Source organism: Dermacentor silvarum, chromosome 7, assembly GCF_013339745.2.
Source record: "Dermacentor silvarum isolate Dsil-2018 chromosome 7, BIME_Dsil_1.4, whole genome shotgun sequence".
Taxonomy (NCBI): domain Eukaryota; kingdom Metazoa; phylum Arthropoda; class Arachnida; order Ixodida; family Ixodidae; genus Dermacentor; species Dermacentor silvarum.
Window position 1 is genome coordinate 184,035,074 of NC_051160.1, and position 19,884 is coordinate 184,054,957.

At 47.2% G+C, this 19,884-nt stretch overlaps 1 protein-coding gene across 3 annotated transcripts in view; it reads left to right on the forward strand.

The window, feature by feature from the left end:
• The window catches only part of LOC119459390 (serine-rich adhesin for platelets-like), a 299,849-nt gene that overhangs the window by 219,361 nt on the left and 60,604 nt on the right, over positions 1–19,884 (forward strand). For all 3 annotated transcript variants that reach the window (XM_049671415.1, XM_037721183.2, XM_049671416.1), the window contains exon 13: positions 10,601–10,687. In XM_049671415.1, the coding sequence (XP_049527372.1) occupies positions 10,601–10,687 (87 nt within the window). The remainder of the gene's footprint in view (positions 1–10,600; positions 10,688–19,884) is intronic.

A 19,884-nucleotide genomic window follows, 5' to 3' on the forward strand; every position in this document is an offset into this window, starting at 1 on the left:
TGTGTTCTGATAGAGGCGTAAGTTTTAGTTGCGGGGCGATAGGGCGCATCTACCGTGTCTGTGCAAGATGTCTGTGCAAAACTGCAACTGTGTCTGCTTGTTGACATGGCAAATTATGAATCAGTAATCACGAATCGGCGTGGCGTAGTGGTAGGATACTGGGATTGGGATCTCTAGGTCGGAGGTTCGTAGTAAGGGCTTTTTTTTTCTTTACTTCTTTATTTATTGCATTACAATGCTCTCTGTTCCTTTCTGTATTTGAAAAAATACGTGAGGTAGCCATGCACCACGTATTTCTCGCTCTAGAGATGCATTTCGCACCAGTACCCCGCGCCCAGCGCCTCCCAGTATGCCGCGCCTTGCCAACGTCCCAGCATGCAGTGCACGACACTGGGCCCATAATCAGGCATGGCACTGCGCACTGGATACTGGGATTTGCAATAGGGTTGTATACAGGGTTTCGTCATATGTTTTCGTGTTTTTTTTTTATGTGTGCACATGTATTACATGTGTGTTATCTGTTGTCGCACTACTGCATAGGCCACTAGAGCTCACATTATTGTGAAATAAATAAATAAGAATTCTTGCTTGCCATCAGGTGTTGTGAAAATTTGAAATTGTGAAGTTTGCAAAGAGTTAAAGTTCATTAAGTAAAAGGGCTTTCCAGTGACAAGCAAATTACAAGTTAATGCGGTACTGCCTTTAGTAAGTCATGGACCTCTATAAAAAAAAGTAATTTGAGCTAAATTAGCAAATTGCTAGATCTTTCTAGCAATACCAAAAAGCCCTCTTACCACGAGAAGAAGAAAAGATATTATGATTGATCCCTCTTTCATAAGAATTGATAGAACAAGTGAAATGTGTCTTCACAGAAGCTGTTGGATGTTTTCTTCATAAACTCGTGGTTCGCTGGGGCGAAAGGCGCATGACTTGCGGTACGGCGACCGTGTCGCATGTTTGCTTCGCGTGCGGCGTCCTGTTGGCGAGCGGCGTTGAAACGCACTGACTTGCCCAGAAGAAATTGATAATTGCGGTCTAAGCCATGTGTCGTATGTGGCATAATGCTTTCACTTTCGGGCTTCTATACTAGAAGTCCTGGGTTCGAATCCTGCCGTCGGACACTTTTAGTAATGTTTATTTTAATATTTATTACACAGTGCTTCGTTGAAAATCACGAGTTTACAAAGTCATGGAGACGTTTACATTTGGTTCATTATTATTTGGCTACACTGCGTTGGAGCGTCGCTGTGCTGTGACTACTGAAGCACTCCCTGTCGGCGCTCGTTAGTGTCTTAATGCAGCACTTCGCTTCACCGCTCCGTTGCAGGAAGTAATTCGTGAAATCCAGCATAAAACACTTACGTGTTAAAACAAACTGGTGGCCTCTTCCATCATACTGTGATTGGATGGATTTTGACATTCCTGTCTAAAAGTGCCAAAGGCAGAATTTGCCGACTTTCAGTAACTTTGGCTGTGTTGCAGCGTCTAAAATACAAAATAAATACATTGAAATTCATGACTTCCCGTTGACGTTCAGGCGCTGGGGTTTCACAACAACATTCAGAAATTAAAGCTTTTTTTTCTCTTATAAGTTATGAAAATGGCAGTTGTGTGATTGAAGTGATTAAGTGTTTCCTTTTAATAGCATCCCTCTAACACACGTTGATTTCACTGGAGCTTCCAGATGAGATGGCTCAGGAGTCACAAATCAAGAATATGCTAACATTTGTTTATTGTTTATTGTTTTTGCTTTTTTCCCCTTTCCCTTGCTTCAACCTGGCATATATAAGGTGCGCTATCCTTGCCAATGAAACCACTTGTTAGTCAGCGCTTGTGTGTACGTGTCTCCCTTCTTGTGGTCGTCTGTTTGCGCTGTTGCTGAAAGTTTCAATATGTACCAACTCGCCCAAAAAGAAGTATTGATGTTTATTTCAATACCTGCCAACAGCTGTAAAACCTTGAAGACAGGTCGCTAGTACATACAAGAGCCTGACATAATGAAATGTGAACACAGAACACCATTTCCACCAATATCACATGCTAAAGTAAACATACAAGGCGTGAGTTTATACAAGAAACTTGCGAAAAATATGTAGTTGCTAAGCATTTGCATCAAGTATCCTGTGCGCAAGTTTGCACAGATACTCAATTGAAAACATCCATGTGCGATGAGCGGGCATTGTACACGTGCTGCAGCAGGGGGCAAAACACATCGCAACACCTGCTGGTTTTCAAAAACTTTTATGTAGCACGTATTGATCAACAGAAAGCTGTATGGGGATTTTTTAATGTGGTTGTTTGGGGTGCTGATTAGCTTCTGCATGCTGTTCTGCTACATTTTTGCAGGATGCGCCTGATCAATATGTTGTATTTGTTGCTGGAAATAAAGTGTTTATACATGCTCTGAAAAATGCTTGTTCGTTTCGGACTCTTATGCTTTGCATTGTAAGGAAATGGTCTTGTAAAAGCGAGCGTGCATGAGTGTCGTAGACAAACCAATTGAGTTTGCATATCCATAATTACTGAGCAAATTGGCCTCCGAGCCTATGCGAGCGCTTGGCAAGTTTACTTTCCTGTAGTAGCATAGTTTACCATAGCATTTTAACAATCAAAGCTGATGCGGTTAGTGCAAATGGCATGACGAAGGTAACGGGACAACCCTTTGCGTATGATTAGGCTGTGGCACGACTTAGGCATATTAAGTTTCCCGTGGAAGCGTAATGATTGTAAAAACAAACTGGGCAGATATTCAACATCATTGCGGGAACAATGTGAAATCTTCCTTGAGCCGTCTGGAGAATCGCACTTTTTTACCTCACAAATAATTGCCCATGTCGTTAGTGCAGAAACTGGCACTTCGAAGTGAAGTGGTAAAAGTAACGTGCCCGTTCGGCAGATGCCGTGTCCCGGACTTCAGGAGTTCCGTCTTGCTGCGCCCCCTCTCGGCAAGCAGCGCTTCAGCCTCCTCTGAGCTAGAGTGTACTAGACAATGGGCCATACGGAAAATTGTGCGAGGGCGCTGCGAGCGAACTGGATTGGGGTGGAGACGCGCTCTGCGGCATATTCAACCTACTTTCACTGCGGGCGCCGAGGCCGATTGTGCATAGTACCCTCTTAAAATAGTGCTTTTTCTCCAAATTTATGTTTACACCATTTTGCCAAAAATATATATTTGAGGCATGGATTATACAGTATAACGCGATGTCTCCAATTTTGCTGTCATTGTAAAGCGCGTCGTCTGCTAGCGGACGCTGGTGGACACCTAGTTTTTCTCGCAGAACGTCTGTGCAGTACATTTTTAATGGTTTAGTTGCTTTGGTGCGCCCATGACTCTTGACGGCCGGTACGTAGTTTTAGCCAGGTGAACTGCTGTTTTGAGCACTGTCTTTTAAAAGTAACTGCTGCAACATGATGCTACGCAAGAAAATTTTATTATTGATATCGTGTCATTTTACACGCATTTCTTGTTGACGGATACTGATCACGGGCAATGATCGAAGAAAACAATATTAGAGTGAAATAAACCAGGTTTATTAACTGTGTGGCGCGAAGAATGACCATTGTATTTCTAGGTAATTAAATCAGAGGGTACATAGACATATATATTTACGATGTATAGATATGTAAGGGAAAAATAACAAATATTCTAAATGCACTAATTGAAAAAGTGAGAACTCCCAACCGGGGGGGGGGGGGGGGGGGGGGGATAAGTGCACGTGTTTGCAGTGACAAACACACTTATCCGTGAATACTGCACAGAAATCTCTCATTCACAGAAATAGTATTCATAGCAGGCAAAACCATCTTATATATATAATGTCACGAATCGCTTGGGGAAGTCAGCGTTCGCGACTAGAACGATAAAGCAGCGAGAGGTAGCATAGCCGGTCGAGCACCGAAACAAGGTTTACCTCTCGTCGTCGTTCACATCCCCACTGCTCCTCATTTCACAGTACAATATATATATATATATATATATATATATATATATATGCAAGTATTATTGATATACTGTACAATGCCGAATAGTGGTTTCCGTTCGAATGTAACGCATAACAGAACCATTGAAGTCTCAAAGGTGAGTTACCGATGCAAGTGCGGACTGTTATTCCAAATGATTGTGCGGCCGGAGAGTCAGGGTTGTTGCGCAGAGTCGCAGTTCCTGAGAGAATTAACGCACGCCTGGTAATAAGTCCTGCTTAACAAGTTCCTAGCTGTCATTCAATATAAACGCCCCGTTTTGGGGCAGCCTGTAAATCTGCTAACTGATTTAAACAAGGAAAACTTTTTTGACAGTTTCACCAGGTTTGCAACCCATTAAAACTGGGTGCCCCATGTGGTACCCACACTTATCTTCAACGAACGCTACAGATCTGCACATATCTCTACGTGTATGTGAGACATGCCGTTCCTTTAATTGTTTCATTACTGTCGTTATGATAGTGCACCGGATAACTGAAAGCAGCCATTTATAATATACAAGCTGCTGAGTTGAGCTGTCATACATTTGGGAACGGCATTACATTTATGTATGAAATGTAGGATAAGCGTAACATGTTTTTATCGGAAATCAGACTCTAGATTAAGTTATTTTGTTTACACCCCTAGAAAAAAAAAACCGAAGAATGCAGCCACCTGCTTTTTTCTTTTTTTAAAATTTAATCAAATTCTTCGGTTTTACTTGGCATAACCACGAAATGATTATGAGGCACCCGGTTTAGTTTTCACTACCTGAGGGTTCTTTACTGTGCACCTAAATAGAAGTACACGAGTCTTTTCCCATTTTGTTCCCATCAAATTGAGCGACCTGGATTGAACTCGCGAGCTCCAGTTTAGCAGCGCAACACCGTATCCACTATATAGCCACTAATTGGGCTATATCTATAACAATGCTTCCCATAAATCTGAATACAAGGTGCCGGATGGGATAGATATGCTTTACTTGTTTTAAGCGGCAAGCAGGAAGGTTACACATGTTGCTTCGTCTGCGTTTCGCAAGACCTACTGATGGAAAACTGCATGCGGAACAATACACACGAGAGATACATGCGGCTTGAAGAACTGAGAAAAATATTTGTTCTCCAAAGGGAACCATACAATAACATAGTAGAATGAAAGCTGACACTGCTGCCGCAATGCACGCGACATTAAAAAATAAAATAAAGAAGAGAAAGGAAGGAATTTATTCTTAAGGCATAAATACATGTCATATGCAATTATGAACACCATTTGAGCGGTCTGAACGCAAATACCAGCGCGCGAGGAAGTATGAATGACCCTGCCGAGCAGTATCGCCAGCAGTTTCCAACGGCGCGACCTTGATGCGGCCCAATCCACTTTGACCGCAGCGCTGCCACAGTATTTTTCCACGTCGGGCGCCTCACTGCAAAGCATGCGCCGCCCCAGCCGCTCGTCCCACTCAACCGTATTCTAGTACACTCTACTCTGAGTCCACTACAAAGCCTTCTAGTACACTGTACTCATGGCAACGCGCGGCGGCTTGTCATCGGTCATCCTTTTGGCCTTTTGAGAGAGGGCCGCCCTACTTTCCTATGCTGCGTGCCAGTGTAGTTTTATTTTTCTTCTTCCCCCCCCCCCCCCCCCCCCTTCAGGCCCCTTCTCACGTTTTCCGGACCCGTGCGCCGCGGCGTCCTCTTTCTGCGCCTTGTCGTCTGCTAGCCTTCTGTTTCCGCTGCCGTGACGGGATACACGGAAATCTAAGAATTCCAGATTTTGGAATATGTGTTCGTAGTACTGAGGTGTTGTTAACATGACATGAAAACTGAATAACGATTGTTATTCTGAAAAATTCGGTATTCTGAAGTTCGTAGTACTGAAATATTTTTACATTGAAATTGTAAGAAGTCAGCAGGGGGGGGATTTCTGAAAAGTTTGTTAATCGCAAAAGTCTGTTAATGTGGGGTTCGTAGTAACAATATTTTACTGTATATTGCGTGGCAAAAATAAAGCCTGGGTTCTTCAAGTCACGGCAACAATGCAGTGCAGTCGCTCCTTGCTGGCGAGCTCAGGGCAGCTTGACCACGCTCCAAACAATGCCCCTACAGACCATCAGGGGTGACAAATGCGGTCTTCTCTCGGTCCCTTTCATCCACAGAAATTTGCCAATAACCAGACCGAAGGTCTATTGATGAGAAGTAGTTGGCACCGTGGAGACAATCGAGGGCATCGTCAATGCGAGGCAAGGGATAGACGTCTTTTTTAGTAATTCGGTTTAGATGACGATAATCTACGCAGAAGCGCCACGTGCCATCTTTCTTTTTAACAAGCACAACGGGCGACGCCCAAGGGCTCGACGAGGGTTCAACAATGCCTTTGGCAAGCATCTTGTGCACTTCATCTTGAATAACCTTACGCTCTGAAAGAGAAACTCGATATGGCCGGCGATGAATAGGACTGGCATCACCAGTATTTATGTGGTGCTTAACATTTGAAGTCTGGCCCAACTGTCGATTGTTGAGGTCGAAGATGTCTTGGTACGAAACCAAAAGGCGACACAGAGCTGCTGCTTGTTCAGGCAATAGGTCCGCAGCAATCATGGGACTAAAGGTTTCGTCACGGCAAATAGCATCCTGTGGACATGGTGAAGACTCGGAGCAGCCGTCTACGGAAAACGCCGTGACGTGGACATCTCCTATAGCGCGCAGCGTTGCAACCGATATGCCTTGGGGTAGAACTTGCTTTGTTAGTCCAAAATTGACGACGGGAAGGCATGTCCGGTTATCGACGACGGTTACGACGGAGTGGGGCACAGTGATATCGCGCATCAAAAGGACATCAGGAACAGGAGTAGCGACGTAATCACCATCGGGCAGAGGGAAAGATGATAGCAATTCGACGAAAGTCAAGGTTTTAGGCGGCAGGCGGACGAAGGCGGTCGGACTAAAGTTGTTCGGCAGTTCAGCACGAATATGCGCGAGTAGAGGAAGTTCGAGGCAAAGGGTACCGGTAGAACAGTCGATCAAAGCTGAATGCGCCGTAAGGAAGTCTAGTCCGAAGATTAGGTCATGGGGACAATTGGTCAGCACTGTAAAAAGGACTGGAATGTGGCGGTCGGCGATACTGATCCGGGAAGTACACATTCCAGTGACGGCAATAGTGCTGCCATCGGCGACGCGTACAGCTCGTGTAGTAGCAGGCGTGAGAACCTTTTTCAATCGACGACGGAGGTTATTACTCATTATGGACACCTGGGCTCCAGTATCTATTAACGCCGTCAAAGGGACACCGTCGACGTGGACATCAAGTAAGTTCTGGTTCGTTGGGAGCGTCAATGGGGGATTTTGACACGACGAAGATAATGCAGCGCTACCCCCAGGAGCTGCATGGTCTAGTTTTCCGTCCGGGAAGACCCATAATTGGTCGGCGACGAATAGCGGCGTGGCTGGGGCGACGGGGACCGATGGCGCAGAGGTGACGGTGAGCGAGCGGGACGACTGTCATCGATGGATACGTCAGAGGTAGAAGGCATACGGCGAGGCGAGTAGCGGCAAGGGTCGGCATATGGGCGCGGAGACGGGGAGAAGTAGCTCGAATACGGCGATATCCAGGAGGTGCGGCAGTGGCGAGCGACGTGGCCAATGCGGTGACAACGGAAGCAAATGGGCTTGTCATCCGGAGTTCTCCACTCTGTAGGGTTGCGGTATCTGGGAGGGGAATACAGATTGGTGCTAGGCGCAGCTGTCGGCACCAGTCGGGCGTCAGGTCGCGAGACGGAGCAGGCAGCAGGAAAACCGAGGTTGGCAAATTCTTGCCGCACAACTTCCTGAATGAGGGAGATCGCCGGGGCTGGTTGGTCAATGGTGGGGTCAACTGGGCGTGGATGGAACGGGGCAGGACTTACAGCCTCGAGCTCGCGGCGAACAATACGTGTGACGGTCTCATTGGACGGGGGTGAAGCGGTAATGGCGACGCAGGAGGACGTCGCAGCCGTGTTAGGGAGCCGGGAGAACTGCGGAATGACGCGGCGGCTTTTGGCGAGCTCAAAGCGGCGGCATTCCTTGATAATGACGTCGATGGTGGACACATTGTTGAATATCAACAAGTTGAACGCATCGTCCGCGATCCCTTTGAGAACGTGGCCTACCTTGTCAACTTCGACCATGTTCGCGTCGACTTTTCGGCAAAGAGCGAGCACGTCCTGTATGTACGAGACATACGATTCAGTAGAAGACTGCACTCGAGTAGCAAGCTCTTTCTTTGCAGCCAGCTGCCGACCGGTCGGATTTCCAAAAAGGTCGCGGAGCTTCTCCTTGAAAGCATCCCAGCTAGAGATCTCCTCCTCGTGTGTCCGGAACCAGACACGAGGTGTTCCGTCCAAGTAGAAGAGGACGTTCGCGAGCATTATGGTAGGGTCCCAGTGGTTGTTGCGGCTAACAAGCTCATACATGCCGAGCCAGTCATCAACGTCGACATTATCTTGGCCGGAGAATATGCCAGGATCGCGGGGAGTGGCAACCGTGACGTACGTTGTGGTTGGAGTCGGAGTAGTAGGAGCAGACGAGGTCTCGTCAGCGGGAGCCATGGTGGAAAGCTGGACGGTGCGGCCGCTGCGGAGCTCCGTGGCGAGGACGGGGAACGGCACGCTCCACCAAAATGTTACGCGAACGAAGGATTGAGTACTGGAGACTATTTACAAAATATATTTACACAGGATAGCTGCAGCGCTGGCCAGTTCAGCCGACAGCTCGAGAGCAAAGCGCAATTCGTCTTCTTCGTCTGGGCGCCCGCGCGCATCGTCCATAAGAAACACGCAATATGCATGTATCAATATTAAGCCTTAATGCCTCATGGCATGAATAACAGTACAGGACACATGAAGGTGAAAATCCAGCCTTGAATCTATGTAAACCCCAAGGTCATAAACATCAAGCACACGGCGAATACTATCACGCAACAAAGTGATTTAATTAACATTGCTCTGCACATACTTTCTGGTAAAAGACATCACACTCATTTTCTTCACCGTGAGGCTTATAGCGCATGAAAAGACAAGGACGAATGAAGAGGTGACACACACAGGCGCTAACTTGCAACAATATTTCTTTCGAGCAAAGGACTCACACATATATACAACTGTTTCGCGTACATCATCATACATGCGCCGTTTACAAAAAATACTTTACATACCATTACGCAGATAAGCTAGCTCTTTGCGGGAAAGGGCAAGTGATGGTTGTGAAATACAGTTATCCGTTTAAGGGAACATCGGTATAATGTAGCAGAAAAGCGGGGTGGGTTCCTCGACGCTCACTGCAGGCATTGCAAGTGGGCTGATGCTGGGGCGGATGATGGTGACCGCTCGACGTGCGCTCCAGAATACAGAGACTGCTCTATCGTGGGAAGAGCACGAGGAAGAATAACTCGCGAAATTATCGAAGCAGAAATGATTGATAGGCTCGGGGATAACTGTATTTCACAACCATCACTTGCCCTTTCCCGCAAAGAGCTAGCTTATCTGCGTAATGGTATGTAAAGTATTTTTTGTAAACGCGCATGTATGATGATGTACGCGAAACAGTTGTATATATGTGTGAGTCCTTTGCTCGAAATAAATATTGTTGCAAGTTAGCGCCTGTGTGTGTCACCTCTTCATTCGTCCTTGTCTTTTCATGCGCTATAAGCCTCACGATGTCATACCAACAAGCCCAAATCACTGCATTACAGCATTTTCTTCACGTTGATTACAAATGACCTCCAGCAAATAATAGTTGTCATTTACCCACTCTATTCTTGAAGACAATTTTAAATCATCAGCAAACACCAAAGTTTGTGAGTCAGTTTCAGAACAGAGCAAATCGTTCACAAATACCAACAACTAAAGTGGTCCTATATTGTAGCATTATGGTAAAAAGGGCACTGAGAAACTGAATATCTGTGAAAGCAACATTTTTCATGTTTACTGTATTGCACAGAAAGCATGAACTGTGCTACAATTAAAGGCCTCGTGGCTTTGATTTTGAACTCTGCTGCATGTAAACTATTTAAGCTGCGCTGAGCCGCTAGCCTACCAGAAAGGTTAATTGAACCACAGTGGCACCTTGTGGGAAGCAGTGGAAATTGCAGTGCTGCAAGGCATGGTTGGAGTTATTAGAATTGCTCACAACAGCATTGTCAGTGGAACACTTCAGAACCAGCAAAGGGTGCCGGGTTTTCATAAGGTGATGCACCCACACTGTTTTACTCCAGTATGAAACGAACAGTCGTAGCGGTGTATGGAGCCACCCCGTGCAGATGAGAATCTTTGGGTGCGCACTCCGCACAGCAGAACTGCATTCTGTAGCACACTAATGAAAATCCAGACTGAACAAACCCATGAAGAGAAGTACAACAAAACCAACTCGGAGCTTGCCAACTTAGTGTTAGTGCGTAGTATGTCAGTGACATTGAAAGGGTTAAATGACGGTAGATGCTTTGTACGTCTTCGCCATGCGAAAACACATGTTCTTTCCATTAATAAATGCGGATACTGATTTGATGCGGGGCTGCATGTTAAAAGATGCGATATGTGCTGGTTTGGTTGAAGTGTGCCTTTCTAGATGAGCAGGCCTGTCTCTACATTGCAGCATGATTATTTTTGCAGTGGAAGCGGGTCGACTTCAGGCAGCTCCATGTGCACAACTGGGACACGTGCGTGGCCAAGTTAAAACACATGCAGACCGAAGAGCTCGTAAGTTACGCCATGAATCTGTTGGTACAGTGTTGGTTTATGACTTGTGACCTAGCACTTGCATTAACATTGCTACAGGCATGGTTGAAAACTCCAGCTTTGTTTAACTATGTATGTACTTTCGAAACGCAGATATGCTGTGCATTTTACCTCGTCAGTGAAAGACATCTTCTCGGCTAGTTTGTACTCCGCTGTGTTGTGCTGCAGCACTGGGAAAGGACAGGATGGATGCAGATAAGAGGCGTGTCCTGTCTTGTTTTGTGCTCTAGAATGCGATCATGGAACTGGCCCAGACAATACTTGGTACACTAATTCTGAGTGCTTTCACCTGGTGAGAAAACAAAAATTGAAGGGAATTTGTGGGACAGGGGTTCATTGAATCAAAAAATGTCAAGCAGGTGTGCTGCGGCGTAAGTAGACCGACATGAAGAGAGACTCGATGACCACGAGAAGGCGCGTGTGAAACGGTGGTGTTGATGAGAAGCGCTTCCCGTGGGCAGCGCGTGCGAAGGGACACACCTGTAGCGCTGCACTGCCGATCCGGGCAGCATTGCGTGTGTAGCGTGCGTTGGAAAATGTGGCCCGACTATTACGAACTGAATGAACAAGCGTGGTGTGAGCGCGCACAAACACGAAGAGATCACACTGAATGACAGCAGACAACGACTGTCAAAACGCTGGCAGCAAGCATACGCCGCAGCGGGCGAAGGTACGTGCGGTCTATCGCTTCAACGGAAACTGAACTGCGAATGCACGGCGCTTAAAGGTCAGAGCCGTGTGGAGATAAGAGACGGTGCGAGCGAGCGACGAGCGCGGTTGTTGGCAGAGAAGTGCGCCTCCCCCCCCCCCCGCTTCCTCCGGCGCTGGCTTCCCGCTTCCTTGCTTGCGCGTGGGAGAGATAAGAGACTGCAGACGAGCGACGAGCGCGGTTGTTGGCAGAGAAGTGCCCCCCCCCCCCTGCTCCCTCCGGCGCTGGCTTTCCGCTTCCTTGCTTGCGCGTGGGAGATTGAGTGCGTTCGCTCTCCGTGATAGCGCGCGTCCCCGCACGCTTCCTGTCGGGCATACGGCGCGCGGCGAAGATTTTATCTATAGGGAACCTCACGGCGACGACGACGGCGACGACCACAGCGACGACCACGGCGACGACCACGGCGACGACCACGGCGACGACGACGGCGACGACGCCGACGGCAGAAATCCGGTGCAAGTGTCCATATAATTGCTATCGCAATAAAACATGAATGCACAATTATTCCAAGCTATCGAAGGTCGTATATGTCTGCTGGTGACAGCAATGTTTTCCAGAAATAGCTGGGGAATATTTTCTTGTTGCAGGAAAATATCTAGTGCACATAATAGCAAACATTCTGTGTAACATCACACATGGAATCTTTGTACGTGCTATAACAGTACATGGCCTTTACAATCGAGTTCTTTTACGAACATCGTGCTTGTATCATTCTGAGCTTGCCGAAGTGAAGCGTTCACACAGCCAGTGAACACTGAAGCAATTTTTTGATTGTGCATAGGTATTTATAGCGCACTCGGTCCGTAAGAGTTATCGTACATGCTGACAGCTTGCACTCACTGCTGGTGCGCATTTGTGTGATACATCTTCCCTTTTCACACAAGCCTGGCTCGTTTATTGGCATCATAGGCCAGATGTTACGGTGGCCTGGATCGTCTCTGCGATCTCCTAGGTGGCGTTGGAGGTGGGCTCTGTGGTCTCGCTGTTCCCACGCACACTAATGGAAACTCAGCTGGGGGAGTATTTGCGCTGTCAAACGGAGGGGTAACTTGTTCGTCGTCTGACTCACTTGCTGACAGATCGGGACTGAAGCTTTCTTTCGTTGCTAGCAAGTGTCGGCAGTTTAAGTGTAGTGTCTTCTGGCTCGGTGTGCGGACATAGAAGGAGCGTGGTCCAGCTGGTGCCATTACCTTGGCTTTGTATGACCACAACCATAGGCGGAAAGTTTTCATTTTCCCGGGGGGGGGGGGGGGGGGGGCTGGGGCCCGACCAGCTTGCCTAAGCGGTCATGTATATATATATATAGTTCAATTTCATAACCTGAGTCCCCTCGTACCACAAAGAGACTTGGTCTCTCGGATGAGCCATGCGAAAAGCCGATTAAGTTATTCACGTTAAGGCCCAACCACAAGCAAAGGATTTCCGACGGATTTTCGGCGTCGGCGCCGGCCGGCGGCAGGCGACGGCGGCCGGCGGCGTGGAGAACAATGCGCCGCCGGTCGGCGCCGCAAGACCGAGCAGGCCAGACTGCAGCGCTGACGGCGGAAGTGGCGATAGACGCAGGAGACAAACAAAATATAGCCTCCGAGATGGTGCACCGTGCCATGTGAGTGAGCTCGGAGGCCATTTACAAAGCGAGCTTCCGGTGTTGTCATCCGCGAGTGCCTGTGCCTCGTCTGCGTCCCAAACAGCCGATCGCTCGCGCGTACTCCGGCCATTGCAAGTGGTGCAGCTTTGTACGGTATCATAGATAATGATGTATACTCTTTACAGACAGGGACATGCAAGGAACGCCGAAGTGCACACTTAAGGCCCGTCCACGTTACCGGCACGCCAACTCGCCATACGCCGTTCGCGGGTCGCCGTTTGACGGTGGTTTCGTTCGCGAGCGGCGAGATTTCCTCGCCGTAGACAGGATGGGACCAGGACCCATTTGTGCTGCAGCTGTACAGCGAAGTGGCCAATCAGTGACCGAGGGGTGGTCACCCTGGCACCGACGGCAGCCTCACCGCCGCTGATCGTTCGGCGGCGCCGATATCGTCGCTAGGCCTTCTCCGGCTCACTCGAAAGCTTAAGCTGACGGCGCTTCGGAATGAATCACCGACGCTCACCAGCCGCGATATTTTCTCACCGTTGTTGTCGCTCTTCGCTATAATTATACACAAAGAAGAAAATGCGCTGATATTAGCGGCGCCGTCGGCTGTGATGCGGGCACAACCGAGCCGGTCATCTGCCGCCGGTAGCCGTGCACTGTAGCTGAGCTCGACAAGTATCGGAGCTCTCGTTCGTGTTTAACGTTCGACAGCGGATATAGTTTTTCATACAATGTAGAATTTACGCGTCACGTTATCTAGCGGAAAGTATTTTTGCTAGGAACAGAAGCTGCTGGTGATGCTATCCATGCTATGCGACTGGTGCTACGTTTTTCAGCACAGACAACCAGCGTATATGTTGGCACTAGAGATACGGACAATTTTTATGAAGTTTTAAAAGTACAAGAAGTCCTTGCTTAGTAAAAACAATTGTTCTGTTAGTGCAACATTTTGCAAAACTGACCGGCTAAATTCGGGGCCAAGGATCTGGCCACATTGCGCCACGCTTGAAATTCGTCGACGCCGAGAGTCTCTTGTGGTTGAGAGCCGTCAATAAACCTCGTTGAGCGTCCACGCCGCGTGCCGCCGGCCGGCGCCGAAAATCCGTCGGTAATCCGTTCCTTGTGGTTGGGCCTTTAGGGAGATATGTGTGTTTTGTGCCTATAAGTCGCACAACTACACATAAATGAAAACAGCCATGTAACTATTTGTGAAAGTTTTAATATACAAAGACACAGTCAAGAAATATTTTCCTGACTAAAGGTCAGTTGAAAAGATAAGACATAACATATATAAAACACACAATATAAAACAATTTCTGTATACAACTTATGACTACAATTATTAGCATAAAACAACGTGACTCCATGACGCAATACTTTATTTACTTGTCAAAGCATGCCTTATGCCACTGGTTTCATTTATTTCCCGGCGGCGGAATAAATGATTATAGAGTAATAAATTATCAGGTGCAGAAATACACAGTCATATTAACAAATAAATAAATAAGACACAACGATATCTCAACAGTGGGAAAGGGCACGAGAGGAAGTAGTAAGAGCGTGGATTGCGTTTTTGAGCAGCTAATACAGCACAGCATAGACTGGGAAGCTTTAGAAATAGCGCAACGAAGCGTCTTTGCGTACCCAAAAGGCCTCACCATACTTGCCCTGTCATGCACCCCGTTTTCGTTCCTGGAAATAACTTTTTGCTTTGTTTTCTTAGCCAAATGGGTAGCTTTAACTTGTGAGTTGACAACTTTCTCTTTCCTATTAAAGACATCATTTCGTTGTCTGATGGGATGGTTTCACCTTGAGGGAAAATGTGTTCATTCGGGCACTTGTTCTAGTAATGAAGTCGTCGGCGATTTTATTTAAATTGATTTTGCAGGAAAGTTCTTTGTGAGTGTGCAAAATGGCCAGATGGTTCAAACGGGCTTGTCCAGTCGTCGACCACAGGTACGTTTTCAGTCGCCGAAGACAAGAAAAGGACCTCTCGGATGTGCTTGACGAGACCGGTATGGTCGACGCAATTTTTGTTAGCTTGGCCATTTCCGGTAAAAGGTTTCGCAGGTGTTCGCCGAAAACATCTGCACGACGTCCTTGAATGTGTGCAATGGTGCCGACTTTTGTTGGCTTACGATGTCAATGAGCATGTCTCTGGGCAAAATCAGCCGTCCTCGTTCAAGGTCGTCACCGTAGAACTTTGTCATGTATGCTTCGTCTTGCTTTCCTGTGGCAAACTGCTCAATGTGTGACATATGCTGACACATCTCAGGTGGATATCTGTCGCTTAACGAGGACAGTACAGTGTCAAGTACTTCGTAGTACCTCTGGCGGTGCATGTCCTCCGCTGATGTGAACATGTGAGCTGAGGAACCTTCTTGATAGCGGTGTGGAGTTTTCTTTCGCCTAGCAGCTGGAACACACGGGTCCTCAACTCCTACTTTTCCTGCCTCTGCCAACACCTCCTCCCAAACCAAGGGAAAACTGCCTCAGTTCAGCGACGCTTGCAGTGACGGATTTCACCATTTTCTCCGCTTGGTCAAACCTGAGCGCTCTTTTTTGTAAGGCGGTATTCAGTGCTTCCATTCGTGAAAACACTTTTGTCAGAAGTGTCAACATGAAAAACGATTCAAACTTGAACAGCATCCTTAAAAATCCGCTGGCTTTTGCACCGGCCTCAGTTTGCTCTTCGAACGCTCCACAGTGCTTGATAATTCCACCGTTGTACGAGCGTAGCGCCATTTGACTGAAGCGTACCATCATTTAACTTGTGATAAACTGGTAGAGGCACGAGGTTTGCTTGGGATCCAGTGTCAACCTTGAATGAAATGTTCCTTCCAACTAATGTGGATTTCACAAGCCAGTTGTGCCAGGTCAGAACGCTGTTTACGGATACATGCAAAACATCAGTCATTGTCGCCTTGCTGCACAATATTAGCTCTCCCTCTGCAACACGAGGCAAACTGGTTTGGTCTGTTGCACAAATGATAAGTCTTGCCGTATGCCGGGCAACGTCTTGAAGGATGCATTTGGTTGCAACCTTGCTGACTGACATGCCGCCCTTCTGTTCGCAGTTACTGAGTCGGCTTCAGGTGCTTCCTTTGTCCTAGACCATATCTCATTTTTGCGAGCCGCGGTTTCGGCTCCTTTGCATAAGGCGATAACACTTTCCAGTGATAACTTGTTTTCTCTGAGCATTTTTTCCTCCAGCTTCGGGGAGTTCGTTCTGAGAACGATTTGGTCCCAAACCATGTCATCGATTAGGATACCGAAATTACAGACCCTGGCCTGTTCCTTGACTTCTCGTAGAAACTGTTCGAACGGTTCAGCCTCCCGCTGCACACGTATACGAAACGCAAACCTTTCGGGAACTTCGTTTTCCTGCTCGCCGAAGTACCCCTGGAATTTGGCAACGAACAATTTGTAATCATGTTTGCTTTCCGTCCCAAAGAACGAAAAATTGCTGTAGATCTCTATCACATCTTCGCTTTAGAAGGAGTACACTTTACGTCGCTCCCGACCTTGGTTTGTCAGGTGATGTTGCCTCCAAGAAGAGTTGAAACCTTTGTTGGAACAGCTTCCAGCTTTTCCCGGTGTGGTCAATGGTTCCGGATGCTTAATGCTTTCCATGATAGCTGAGGGGGATCCAGGACGTCCGTCCGCGGCTGAGCACCATTAGTGGAATTCGTGAGGCTTCACCACTTCTGACACATTTTGAGCTTGCCGAAGTGAAGCGTCGACACAGCCAGTGAACTCACGTTTTTATTTATCGTCGCGCACTCGGTCCGTGTGTCATTGTACAACCAACGGCTGACGGCTTGCGCCCACTGCTGGTGTGCATGCGTGCGATACGATACACAATACTAGCGAAGTACACCCTTGCAGCTTTTTTAATAATATCGCGCGACCGTCGACCGGAAAGCCGATCAGCGCCGTGGAACGGAACGCACCGGCGAAATGGTCAGGAGTATGCGCATGCACGCAACGTGCCGCCCAGTGCCCTCGGCAACGCTGTTCTGCTATTCGCCTGCGTCTTGCTGCGTTATCGGTTTCTTTTTTTCTTATTTTTCATTCCTTATAGACGCCTTTCACAGGTAATTGCTTAAAGTCACGAGGAGCGTGTGAGTACTGAGAAGTCAACAGACGCCTACAGCCAGACGCGCTTGCCTTCATTTAATTTTTTTTTCTTTTATCGTTTGCCTGTTTTGTGTGTAAATTTATTTATTTATAGTACTTTTTTTCTCAAAAAAGGTAAATATGGACGTATTAGGGCACCTCAATTGATCTGCAGACTTGAAAATATGAGAGTTTGCTTTTTCTATGGTATTGTAATTCCTGCGACGGCGGTGACGCATTGATGAAGACACGTTGCCGTCGGGACAAATACTACTTTATTCTGCTGTTTAATGAACTTGAAAAAAGGAGAGAATGCTTCCTTTTGTGCTTTTGTATGATCACTCATGGTAGAGTGCTGGAAAGGCCTCCGGCAAATTGGATGACCTCAGCAAGATGGCGCAGCAGCGAGTCGTAGAGTGCTGGAACCATGCCGGAGTGTCACCTTTACTTGGGAGTGCGGAGAGTTGCGAGCATGCGCTACTCTCGATGGAGGAGAGACACGACCGGCGGCATGGCAAACGAGGATTTAATACGTACAGGAACGATGAACGCACGCAACACACAACACTGAAACTGAAACTCAAAACTAACTGCACGCAAAACTAAAACTATGATTTAACAAAAATCTTCACTCGAACTTAAATGACAAACTCAGATTAAATAGCAGCTACTCAGTTCCGGAGCCTAGCTCCGCCTTAGAAGTCTCTAGGTCAGTCCTAGCGCGGGTTCGTTAGAGTCTAGCCACCCTGCATCCGGCCTAGCTGCGTCGCAATCGGAAACGTGGGCTTACAGATCGTCGTCGCGAAGTTCTTGTCGAACCTGCGTCGGGCTCGTCCGCAGCATTGACGGTGTCGTAGGTGTCGACGCCTCGCGTTGTTTCTTTTGACGGTGGTGAGCTCGTCGGTATCTCGTCCGTGATGTGCCCGTTAGTGATGGCGTTCGCCGTAGCTTAGGCCCACCTGCCTAGGCCTAGCGTCGGGATGCGTCGCAACTTCTTCAAGAGTGCCGACGTGGCGTCCCGAGGAGAATCAAACGTGCCGGTCTGCCGCAGAAGGGGGATCCTCTCTGGGGTGCCTGGTCCTGCCGTGAGAAGCTGCAGCTTGTCCAGGAGCCTCACCAGAACTTGCCGAGGTCGACGGCCACACCTTGGACGGCCAGCGTCGCGGACTCAACCAGACCCCCAAGTCTCCCGTCGCCAGAACATAGCTGGAGATGCGACCTTCCTGACCCGGTGCCACGTTGAAACTCCACGGACAGCGCCGTTCATCTCTCATAATGAAACTTTTGCGCACACAACACGAAACCACAACGAAGAAGTACACACGGACTAGCGCAGACTAACAACTGACCTTTATTCACTAAGAAAAACATATATATGGTCGCGACACGCACCTCACAATCACTGCACATGAGCACAAGGGCATTTTGTAATCTATTACATAAAAATAAAAAAAACCTTTAACAAAAACATTGCGCTATCACATCTTATTCATCAGGTCAATTTCCTTGTCATTCAATGCTATTGAAGGGTGACTGACACATGTGCTTTGTAGTCTAGAAATATGCCAAGGTTCCACAATCTCTCTTGTTGTCTGATTAGGATGAACATACAAAATATCAGTTTGATTACACACAGGACTACACATATTCATTGAACACCGTGCACAATGTAATGCCAAATGTGTCAGCTGCCTTCCTTTCAAATTCGCCAAGTGCTCTTTTAACCTAACGTTCACGCATCGCCCAGTCTGCCCTACGTAACACTTGCCACATTTAAACGGGATCTTATACACTACATTTCTTTTGCACTCAACAACCTGGTGATCAGAACGCTTGGAACATTCATTACTGACACTAATAGGCCTGTCTTTATACAATTTGTTTACAGCCGGACACACGCCCCCTATTTTGTTTTTTGCCGAGAAAACTATCTTGACACCATATTTAGCGCGGCCACCTTCTTAATTTTATGGGAAAAACCATGCATATAGGGGATTACCGATATTTTCTTAGCTTCCTGGCTTTTTTGCACCTCTTTCTCAACGAATTTCATTTTCTTCAATAGCCTTTCGCTTACAGTCAGAAGAATCGAGGTAGGGTAACCAGCCTTTTCCAGCCGAAACTTTTGCTCTAGGAAAGATTCATTTAACTTGTGCGTGCAGGTTTTTGTTAGAGCTGAATGAAAACATCCCATTGCGATCCCGTTTTTTATTATCCTTGAATGGGCGGAAGCATATTGTAACAAGGGCTTCTCTGTTCTCGGGGAGTACTTCCAACACACATGGTTTATTTCAAATATGAGCTTCACGTCTAGGAACTGTAAGCAGTTATCAGTGGGTTCTTCAAAAGTGAAATTTAGGCCTTTGCCTCTTTTTCTGAACGTATCCAACACATTTGAGGTGAATACAGCCCAATCCGTGTTTGAGCCCAAAATCAAATAATCATCCACATATCTGAATATTTTCAAAACTTTGCTATCCAATTCGGACATCACAATTCTATCTATGCTGCTCAAAAAAATTGTGCTAAGCACAGGGGCTACTTTGGATCCTATGCATACTCCATTTTTTTGACGGAACAATGTATCTTTGAACTGTACAACTGTGCTCTTCAGGTACATGCTAAGTGTTTCAAGAAACGATTCTAGCGACATACCACTACTGTTACGGAAAGAAACTTCATCATTGTCCCTTTCAATGCACTCTTTTACCGACTGTAGTAGGGCATCTTGCGGTA